The sequence below is a fragment of the Schistosoma haematobium genome, chromosome 1 (genome assembly GCF_000699445.3).
Source record: "Schistosoma haematobium chromosome 1, whole genome shotgun sequence".
NCBI classification, from domain to species: domain Eukaryota; kingdom Metazoa; phylum Platyhelminthes; class Trematoda; order Strigeidida; family Schistosomatidae; genus Schistosoma; species Schistosoma haematobium.
Genome location: NC_067196.1, coordinates 35,006,278 through 35,017,990, shown reverse-complemented (window position 1 = coordinate 35,017,990; position 11,713 = coordinate 35,006,278). Strand labels below are relative to the sequence as shown.

Below are 11,713 nucleotides of genomic sequence, written 5' to 3'. Positions count from 1 at the left end.
GACGGCTTACGTAGTTCTCCAGGTTTCCGCCTCATACAGTAGAACTTTGTTGACATTTGTATTGAAAATTTTGACCTTGGTTTTGGTTGAGTTATTTTGGGTCCCAGATGTTCTTCACTTGTAAATATGCTGCTCTTGCTTTGCCCATCCGCGCCTTCATATCTGCATCAGACCTGCCGTATTCATCAATCATGCTGCCCAGATATGTAAAGGTTTTCACATCTTCCAAATCTTCTCCGTCAAGTGTAATCTGATTAGTGCATGCTTGCTTTTTCCTTTGTGTATGTTGATACCTACGGCTGCTGCGGCTACTGCTACACTGGTTGTCTCTTGCATTTTTTGTTGCGTGTGTGATAGAAGAGCCAGATCATCTGCAAAGTCTAGATCATCCAGCTGCATTCTAGCTGGCCACTATATCCCATGCTTCCCCTTAGATTTTGACGTCTTCATGATCCGGTCGATCACCAGGAGAAAGAGAAAGGGTTAGAGTAAGCAGCCTTGCCGAACACCGGTATTTACCTCGGATAAGTCTGATTATGAGACCTAATATTATATATCTTTTAATGCTTTTATATGACCAACGACGTAGTAGCTTGAATTTATAACCTGAATTCGGACAGAATTAACTCCTAAAAAAGCTGTCCAAAAATTATCAGCTAGGTTATAATATCAAAAATCTCCAAGTGGTCAAGCTTAACGACTTTAATTTTATTGCTTTTCGTCCTGTGAGTTAAATGAAAGTGAGACTTATGATACTGAATTAATTAACTAGTAGCTCTACAAAGTTTCTGTTCACGCAAGACACATTATCGATCTTATGGAAACTGATAGATTAACTGCTAACTAAATGCAAATAATTGACCGTAAGTTATTAACGATGAAAATCTAATAAAACTTTTTGGAGTTTATCGAACCCAATACGTTGGGTGAATAAGCTAGCATAATTAAGAGCCCATTTGATATTTTTATTGTGGGTTTTAGCTGGATTTAAGAATGTTTTACTAACTAAGAAACCTAAAAATATTTATCCTCACGTATCCCCATAAAGCCAGCATTTTATACTGGCAAAAAATAAACTCCCCAACCCTAATGACAATAACAAAGTGTTCGATACAACTATGTGAATCTTTATCCGGACGATCAAGACATGTCTTATAGATTGAATGGAATTCATTACATTTTAACATCGTTTGGAATTTACAAAACAAACTCATCTAAAAAAACGTTTATTTCGACACAGTATTCTATATTACATCATGAAAATTCCCCGCATCCAAAAAGATGATAAAAAATTATTACGTTTCTCTTGAAAGGATCCACGATTGCATAAGCGAACGTATTCAAATGTTCTTTACTTGAGGGAAACACCATGTTATTTTGTTCATCCTTTAAAGAGATGCAAATAACATGTGGGAACAAGCAAAATGTTAGTAAACAACGGAAATAAAGCTATTAAAAAGGCTACTAGTTTCATGCACATCAGTGAATAATATATGTACTTAAGTACAAAAATTAATCAAGCTAATAAGTTTCTGATCGATTATTCATGATTTCAGACTAAGTCTAGACATATAGTCTACAGTATATCATCTTTTCTAAGCTTCGAAAATATTTGGGACTGAACAAAGAATTTCAATTAACAATCACCACACATATTTAGTAAACTAATCGGATTATTTTTCGTCACATATATTGTGTTTACCAAAGATAATACTTTGTTCTTAAAAACGTTAGACCTTAAGCAACCGTATTTGTTTCAGGTAATAACTAGACAGTAAACATATCAAACAAAACGTGACAAAGAAAGATATTCACAAAAAATTGTAAAGTAAATCAAAACATACAAACTAAACAGACAAGACTGATAGATATAAATCCAAAAAGCACCAACAGGTATTTGTGGATCTATACTACCATCTTTTGCGTTCCTAATTACCAAAGGAGGGTCAAATGCTCGAGTTACTGCACAGCATAAAATAATTGCCCCAAACACCCAGAATATTTAAACATGGATTCAACGAAAATGATTGCAGTTTACTCCTTACGTAAAGTTATAAATTTAAAATAACTTCAAATAAAAGGAATGGTACAAATCCCCTTCCTGTATGTTTTGAGTTACAGGCACTCTTGACTGCGTTTAGAGGCTTCTAGTGACTAGGTTTTTCATATACAACTTCTCTCATTATTTTATAAAATTATAGAAAAGTATATAATCATGCTCAATCCGTAAATTTAAAAATAATGATAAAAAAGTTTTCTTCAGTTTCAGAAATTTGTACAATTTTTGTCATACTACTTCAGGCATCTGCATAGCCAGAAAAATAATAGTTAGTTACAAACTTTACGAATAATCACCTAATTGTTACTTAATTGTAATCACGTCAGTGTACCGTTGATGTTCAGTCCCCACTTATTGTATAAATTTGAAACAGTGGGCTTAAACTAAAAACAAGGCCTGTAATGAAATTTTGTATGATATTAAAGATGTCACAGGTATTTTTAGTCCGACAGCACTTTGTCCAGTAACACCTTCTATAATTGGATCGTGCCCATCCAGTGAAGTCAAACGTCAGAAGCGAGGAGGTTCAAAAATATGACCGATCTAAACTGGCTAGTGGTCGTAGGAGAAGTTGAGTACGGCATTCACACTCGTGATCTGGTGCGGATGCGTGATCGAGCGCCTTTAGCTAGGTGAGTTCATTAAAACTAATGTAGTCAGCATCAAATGTCAAAAACTTACAAAGCCATTGCTTTTGGGGATTTATTTGCCGCTACAACATTTAAGCCCCAACGTAACTATAAAGAACTAACGCAAAAACGTTTGGTAGATAAAATGATATGTTGAAAACGGCATGCGAGTCATCTACAAAGTATATATGACGCGTTTACCATGTAATTTTAAGTTGCATATCTACTGCATCAATTTGTTATGCGCAAAGTCTATACGATCGAGACTTACGAGTTTAAAACTAAGCAATCGTTGTGATCAATTATTATAGAGGTTGGGTGATGTGTAAAGAAATCAACCAGTGTGGTACAGTTGTATTGAGGACCTAATTTTTTTCTAAACTCTTAGGTTAATTAGCACTTTAACTGTTCATTCTTGGACCTTGTTATATCCTCTTAAACTAGATCCCCGACGCTACAATATTTGTTGTGGTTAAAAGTAAAACCATCTTCTCCTCATTTCATAAAATTTATATGTTGATATGCAATTTGACAGTCTGAACGAAGATAATATTCGTCTCACGTCCTACTGGCTGACAGACTATATATGCACACTTGATCGTAATGGTTTAAAGTTAGGTTGAAGAATTTATTGCAGGTCAAAATTATCGTGAAGACAAAAGCTCGCATTTGTAAATACCATCAGTTCGTCCTCTTAATATATGATATGGTGAGTAGTGACAGGTTACACAGTCACTCACGAATTTCATAGATACAAGAGTCTGGGCAAATGTAAACTTAATTTCACACAACACCATCCTGATTTGCTCAAATAAAAAGTACCCAAGAATACAGTATTACTCACTCATAAATTTACGGAAATACACACACGAAGAGGACCAACACTTACATAAATGTATTGAAACCGTTTTACACTGTCTTTTTTTTAAGTCATGTTGTTAATGATGTAAAAGGAACCTAACCAACGTGCTATAACAATGAATTAAGCGCTCAAAGGTATATTTTTCAAAATTAAGCCTGGTAATTCACTTACATACACACGAACTTCGTAAACATGGGAAACAATTTCGATTGCTTTTGAATCAGGATTCTTCTGAACACTGAAACCATAGCATTACAATAGCATAGCAATATACCATATTAGATCACGATATATTTTGCGTACAGTATCAATGTATGGCTTAATCTCATCTTCTTGTTGACATATTTCACCTCCAATACAAATGTGTCTGAACAGGCGAACGAGGAACTCTTCTCTCTCTTTTTCAGTAAGAATAGAATAACTGTCTGAATCTTCAAGTAACAAACACTGTAGGTCGATAAAAAAGAATGGTACTTGCCTCTCTTAATCTATCGGAAATAAGGATTGTTTCGAAAACATCGTCCAGACGTGTTTTAATTCTTCCGCACTCATGTGTCACACTTGAAAGTTTACGAAAGACATCCAGGTTGGTGAGCGTACATCTTACGCTGTTAATTTTGACAATACTAGTCAAAATATCAGTGTATTTATCATGAAGAATTGATGAGTCATATGAAACTACTTACGTTTTAGTGTGAGGAATGGTGAGAGCATTTTGCACAGAAGGCGAATTGAAAAACCCCTAAGTAATTTTTCCATGAAACTAACTTATTATTTACGTACTGTGAAAAATGAATCTGCTTTATATGGTACAAACATATGGTCGAAAGTGAATGTAACAACGCTCAACCTGCCTTTCATAGACCTAAAATAAACGTTTACCAATGTGATAAGTTACCATTTGATAAAGTAGTCATTCACATGCTTATCGGATAAAAACGGATATTCCCTTCCAAGTATAATGAGGAAATCTTCATTAGCTTGCTCCATTGACAACAGATATCTATATTTCTGCCAAGTAAGCAATATAGTAGTTAACTAGTTTAAACAAATCACTCAAATAACCGTAGGCTAAATGGAATAAACCTTTGCTTAAAGAGCTTCCGTTTTTAGTTGCAATTGATAATCAGTGACGTTAAGTGAGAGATTATGCGCATGAGACAAGGAAAACATGTAAAGCTTTATTAGTCAATTAGTATGATATACTGTTTTCAGTCCTTAAGAATTTACCACGTTTCCTCTAGAAGAACAACAATGAGGTTGCTTGAATCATTTAGGACGTTCAGAAATATCAAGTTTTAACTGCCAGTAAGAAGTATAAAACTTGTGTACATTCCGTTTTCCTGTGTTGTATCTCTCATTTTCATGTACTTCCACAAAGCTCGAGCTAGTAATAAATGCAGATATGTGCTGTAAAGTAGACACGGAGATGTGGGGGATAGTACAGATAATCCAAAGATTACTTCAGATTCGCCAGTACTTTAAACAGCAAAGATATGTTGATTCAAAGCATTCCCCGTAAGGTTTCGAAGCTATTTGTATGACATACTCACTTATATTCTCATTCATTAGTAGTGAAAAAACATTCCATTCCCGTAATTTTTGGGGGATAAAAACTGTCGACAGTAATCTGAAATATTTTACCAACTGACTAATAATGCTCTTCAAAGTTTTAGTTCAAGGTTGAAGGTAAATACATTTCTATCTGAGTCGACATCACAGATTATCAAGGCTCCTAAGAATTTTTAGGTTATTGACAACTCCAGAAAAAAACCAATAATGTTGTATGTTCAGTAAGCAATATGCCTCAAATGGACTAATCGGCGTTGAGGGCAAAACCATTGTAATCTAGACAATTTTGAAGTTGAACCACATTCTTGCGAAATTTCAGACCACATATTAGACTCCAAACTACTATGTGTGGCTGAAAACCATCAGCAAACGTTAATTATTCAGATGTTTGTTGACAACTATCATTTGAATAAATGAAGAAGAAAATTCCCAATGTAGTATCCTATGGCGCCCCATCATGACATTTCACCACGTAGGAAAATGAGAATTTTAAACTTAGGTATTCAAAAATGATGAACCGAGTGTGATGATTGGAAGTATTTAAATTATTACACGGACTGAGGATTCCCGAAATAACGCAATTAAGGCCAAACAACTAGGTGAGAGAAAAAAGCACGCTGTATTTGGAATTCAAAATCAGGCCGTCATCAAGTACTAATGACTCATTAATTCATACAAACAACACAGCTAAATCAATTTGTATGTGGTAGCTTTATATACGTCGGCTTGATATTACTGGGAAAGCAATTATAACTAACCTTATCGATAACTTTTGTCCAATTATATTGTGGTGTGTGCTTCTGATGTCGATACATATATGTACTATGTATCATCAATAGAAAGTGAAATACCTGTCTGCAGAAGGTTAAAAAGATCAAGGAGAAAAGAACGAAAACAGAGAATGATTTCTGTGGAAACGAAGGAACAATGAAGTCTGAGACAACTGACTGATACCTTTAAAATGAAAATTTTTTGTATGGTTCTCAGATTTTGCTGAGATACCCTGTAATTTTGTGCTTAAATATATTCCGCCGTCCCCACTTATGTTCTTGTTCACTACAATAGTATGCTACGTACACTGATCCAGAAATATCCAGAGTGATGTTTCATATATCCATTTCGTTATACCTCTTATTCAAGAGTGGTTCGTAATGACTGTTTCGTCGGGGAAAGGAAAAATTTATAAACATCCCGTTGTAGAAAGAGTTATCTGCCTGACGTTGCGTCCTACCGATAGCACGTGATCAAGTCACACGGGCTATAAGTTTTCGAGTCAAACTCCGAAACTGATTACTCACTAAGAAACGGTTTTGAGAATTTGCAAGCTACTAACTACACAACTAGATGTGGCTAACTACACAGGAATTACCTGGCAAGAGAACTGACATTCTCACGGAGTGTTAGTACATCTAGGGGGTCCTCATTTGCAGTTTTGAATTTGAGATGTTAAAGTAGAAACTCATTGTCCTTTGGTGACCAATAAGTGTTGATGTGAATATCATCATTTCCACTGTGTTCGGTTATATTTGTTTAACTTAATCCTGTAACTTGAACACTGACTCACATTGTTTTGGCAAGAAATATCGAACATTTTGCTCCGAAAACCTTAAAAGTGAGGGTTTATTAACTATTATTAAAAGAACGATATACTTTTGTTGATTACTCGCAATTTGACAATAATTTTCTTATACCTGCATTAAAATTTTGTTTTCCTTTCACTCGTGTCGTCACTTACTAGTACACCAATCGACAGTGCCTGAAGAACGAATCAGAGCAGAATGTAGGCTTGGTGAATTTCCTTCTTCTCGAGAAAAATACAAAGGAGCTGACTGCTAAATTCGACAAGTTTTACCGTGTGAACACAATAGTTTATCAAAACATTTGTGTTTTTAATCACTATGATACGTATCAATTTTAAGAGCAACATACACACGCTTTTTAGTCATTAATCCAAATCCAATAACAATTTGGCTTACATATCATGAGCTTTGATATGTCCTGTAATAATATAAATATGTCTTCCTGCTTGATCATCTTCGAGTTTGAAGTCTGAAAATACTTCTCGAGAAGGAATGTGAATGACAACATCATCGAATTCTGGATACTCAGAATCTCCTCAAGTGGATAGAATTCGAATTCAACAATAAGGGATGGATATATGGCGATAAAGAAATCCCCATATTAGATGCCTACATAACTCTTCAATATTTGGCCTGACCTCATCAGCTTAACAAGGCACACGCCAGCTGAAGACGCTCGGTCACGCAACACTACCGGGTCACGACTGAGTGAAGCATGCTACTCATCCTCTACAACAAGTAAGGGACTCAAATCTAACAATTTTCAGCATTCCTTACGAATATATCTTCGAATTTCATTCACGACTTTTAGGTTGACTGTGCTTTCTATCTGCGAGTATGAAACTGTCACGGACATAAGCTTCATCAGTCCCTGAATATCTGTGAAATCTCCAGAAACAAGACTGGTCTAAAGTATTGGTACTATTGGATAAACTCCATAACCTGATCTCGTGCAGCGTCAAAATTCTTCGTCGCACTGGCTGTAGAATGCCTAACAACCGTATCAGAAAAGAAATAAATATGGTTCTAGTATTATTAAAAATTGTAAGAGAGCTGAAGCGATAAGTGAATGTATTAAAATGCAGTCAATTTAAAACTACTATCAACATCCATGTGTACGGCCGGCGGTCATCCATACTATTATTTATTACCAAGATTGATTGAATTGCACAGAATGGCCGTACCTACAAGGCCGAGTAGTACCATACTGCCTTCACCACAGACCTTCATTCCGTGTCAGATGTCGAATGTGAATTTTCTCAGTTTTCTTGTGTTAAGTTTCGAGTATCGTGTGGTCAGAACCAATACCACTACGAATTCTTCAGATGATGAGCAGTCCATGGATTGATTAGAGAGAAAACCATCAGTTTTTGGCGTCATGACAGTTCACAGTAGCCTGCAGTGTGAATAAGGCAAAGATAGAAGTCGACAGCACTTCTGTCCAAAATCACTTCGTTCGCCATGGTCTCAAAGCGACTAAGACCAAGAGCCGAGAGTGACGAAAACACCCTCATCTGATAGTAGGTAGCCAAAACCATAAGACCAGCGTCAGCATCAAAGACTCATATAACTAATTATATATGCCATCGGTTCACTACTACATATTTATTAGAATCTAAACTGAAGGAATACTCTAATGAATTAGCTGTGAACTGAGTGGATATTCTTGCCTTCCGGAAGGCTTGAGAAGAGTGAGCTAAAACGAGTTTCATCAATCACTCTGTAGTGTAAAGTAACTCTATGCATCAATATTTTTACAAACACTTGATAACAGAGCTAAAATTTCTAGTTTTTTATGGTACTTGGTAAACAATCACAACCAGATTACTGTATGACAAGCCCCTCAACACTGACAAAACTCTGAAAAGATAGCTTACAACAATCATGCTCCTCTACTTCAATTCATAGTCACATATACTTTTTCTTTCTAACCTATATCATTTCGAATATCTGCTCCTGGAGTAACACTGGTTCAAACACTGATGTAAACAACCCTACTATTTTTTTCATGTTGTTGATTATTGAATAATCAAAATATTGAATGCTAGGAAGAAGTGATCACTACATTGAATCGAATATGGGATGACTACAACCGATACTAGAACTGCTTGAAATGTTGAAATATGTAAAAGATAATTGAGTTCATTTCCATTAGGTAAGATTAGCAACATCTCTCAAGAGTCAGTCACAACATAAGTTGGGTGCTTGAGGATCGGCTGCAAACATCTTGGCAATGTCAAAACCATATAGATCAGGTACTCATCCAATTCCTTATTTCGTGCAAACATTATATTTTTTATTATCCCACATTGAACGTTAAAATCTTCGTTTGTTTGAAGATATAACCTCGTGCTCCAGCCGTTCTCTACCAGAATCTGAATAAAAAACCACTACGGTCTACCTCTTTCATGTTAGAAAACGAGCGGTAAATGCCATCATTAAAATTACTTGTTGAGCTATAAAATAACACCGAAACGTGTTACATACAACTCCATTTCATCAAATTATGTCTCAATTGAAGAAATGATTTGATCTAAGAAGCCGCTTTCAGACATCATAAACCAAAAAAGAGGTAGAATCTTAAAACACATCATTAGAACTGACATCTTATATATCACACAAAGAAGTGTGTAATTCAATTCTCTCTGTTTATAAATCATAAGGCTTGTTGATGATAATAACAGCAGATCATGGTCACTGCATCTGTTTTATTATGTAGTAGGTTCTACCACGATCGAGACAACTGTACCAAACATTTCTGTCCGTTGATGATTATACAAACTTATAAAGAGCGATTTGCTTGTGAACAGTCGTTAATAATGATGATGAATCACCCTTGGTGTCTTTTCCCTACATAAGTTTATTCAGTCTTTCGAACACAATAAAATAAAATATATGTAAATTAAAATACCAGCCAGTCAACTTTTAAGAAACTTACAGCTAGCCATATTCAATGAATATTAATGCAAATAATTTGATCGAGCAGCACAAATGCTAATAAATCTAATAACATTTACTCTTGTCTTATTAATGCTTGCCAAAAGCTTTCATTGTTTTACTTCACTAATATTTCACCTTGAAACCGAAAGCCTCGTTGCTGTATTCAACTGGGCTATATTTTTCACTAATTATTCTAACTGTTTTCGATCAACTTCTATTAACCACTCACTTTCACCACCCTTTCTTAATGCCAAAGATTGACACCCTTAATCTTTTCACGGGTTTTGACGTTGAATTTACTTGTTGATCGGAACATTTAGAAGAGTGAATACCGAATTTAAACGACTCATCACATCGTATATGGCATCAGTTACTCGAAAAAAGCTTGTTGTTGTTGGAGATGGCGCGTGCGGAAAAACATGTCTTCTAACCGTCTTCTGCAAAGGAGAGTTCCCCAGTTTATATGTTCCGACGATTTTTGAAAGTTTTGTTTCGGAGATGCAAATTAATAATAAGCGTGTAAATAATTTGTTAACAAACTAATTGAGTCAGGTTGAACTAAATTTGTGGGATACAGCTGGGCAAGAAGATTATGATCGACTACGTCCACTTTCTTATCCTGACACAAATGTCGTCGTGCTTTGTTTCAGTGTAGACAATCCTGACAGCTTGGATAATATCAGCACAAAATGGATGCCTGAAGTATTGAAGCTTAGACTTTCTAAACTACTATACCTAGATCAGGAATTTTTTGCCAAATATCCCTGTAATACTTGTTGCAAACAAAAAAGATTTAAGAAATGATTATTCAACAAAAAGGGAACTTCAGAGAATGAAACAAAAACCTGTTACAGAATCCGAAGGGAGAAGTGTAGCGAGAGTTATAGGGGCACAGGCATATATTGAATGTTCAGGTAACTTTATTTGCTCTGATTCATCTTTTGCAGCTAAACAAAAAGAAGGCGTTAATGATGTATTTGAAACTGCTGCTAGAATAGCTACAGATTTCAAGACAAAAAGACGCCTATGTACGATTACATAATACTGAAGTTGATTCCTAATGATAAACAACACAAACATTCATCGTCGTTTTATCTTTTGCACTTGGTCTTACATTCACCGGCCAATAATTATTATTTCTTGAAGAACTTACATATATGATGTGTTTTATATGTTACGATGTAACTCAAACATGTTATAAAAACTTTCTCAGTCAGTATAACTAGGTTTTGTGCTTTTCGACAGTGTAGAAACATTTTTTCATTGATATTTTTGCAGTCATGTGCATATTATTATTGGTTTACACCTAAATCTCCACCTGTATGTTTTAAAACATTAATGTATAAATTTGTGCTTGGCTTTTGTAGCTCATTGTCATTGGGATAGGTTTGGCAAGACACTTTGATAAGAGTAGAGTTTTTAAGATTTACCGTATTGCATTTCTTTGGTAAATCATTTATTATATTAACATATGTACATATCGTCACCACAAACTTCACTTTTATTTGACTTTTTTGATGAAGATAGTTGTTAAGTCTTAACTGATTATTTCTTTATTTGTAGAGAGCTGAGAGCTATGTTTATATTTCGTAGTGTGTTGAAGCAAATTTAATTAGCGAGTAGAAAACATCGTACGATATTCTTTGAGTCGTAATACCATTTATCCGAATAATAATTTTAAGCATAGTTAAATAGCTTATTAAAAGCAAAAACCTTATGTACCACTAAGTCATAAATTAGAGTGATATAGTAAGTTAGTCAGAATAAACATCACTACTGTTTTTCACAGCATCAGTTGACAATGTAATAGCTGGCCTTGTAAGAGCTTTTGGCCTTTACGAATATACAAACCGTAGTTTGGAAGTTAGTTACAATTAATATAAATGTTTGCGTGATGTCCGTTAGCCTAGGATACCTTGCTGCAGCAAAGCTACTAAATGAAAACATAAAAAGAAACAGAAAGGAAGTCTAAATAATTGTATTAGCAAAGTTGACGAGAAATGCTAAATGTCAAGAATATGGTTCGATAAAACAAACTGGAAATATGTGTGTGAATGAACACTTGAACCAA

General features: G+C 35.0%; 2 protein-coding genes across 4 annotated transcripts; one reads left to right on the top strand and one right to left on the bottom strand.

Moving 5' to 3' along the window:
- Positions 1-2,743: 2,743 nt before the first annotated feature.
- On the bottom strand, positions 2,744-4,030 carry MS3_00008534 (uncharacterized protein; the record flags this gene model as incomplete). The annotated part of the gene is made up of 2 exons (XM_035733122.2): positions 2,744-3,788; positions 3,825-4,030. Coding segments are annotated over 2 exons (324 nt in total), but the record flags the coding sequence as incomplete, so codon positions are not given.
- A 5,741-nt stretch (positions 4,031-9,771) lies between these two features.
- On the top strand, positions 9,772-11,172 carry RHO1_6 (GTP-binding protein Rho1; the record flags this gene model as incomplete). 3 transcript variants are annotated; one of them, XM_051216853.1, is made up of 4 exons in its annotated part: positions 9,772-10,161; positions 10,195-10,344; positions 10,382-10,556; positions 10,590-11,172. In XM_051216853.1, the coding sequence occupies exons 1-4, from the start codon at positions 10,003-10,005 to the stop codon at positions 10,682-10,684; spliced, it is 579 nt and encodes a 192-aa protein (XP_051073849.1). In that variant the 5' UTR covers positions 9,772-10,002. The 3 variants fall into 3 exon arrangements, with proteins under 3 accessions (XP_051073849.1, XP_051073850.1, XP_035587974.1); XM_051216854.1 differs by having other exon boundaries at positions 10,195-10,556; positions 10,590-10,992; XM_035730581.2 differs by having other exon boundaries at positions 10,382-10,684.
- Positions 11,173-11,713: the final 541 nt, after the last annotated feature.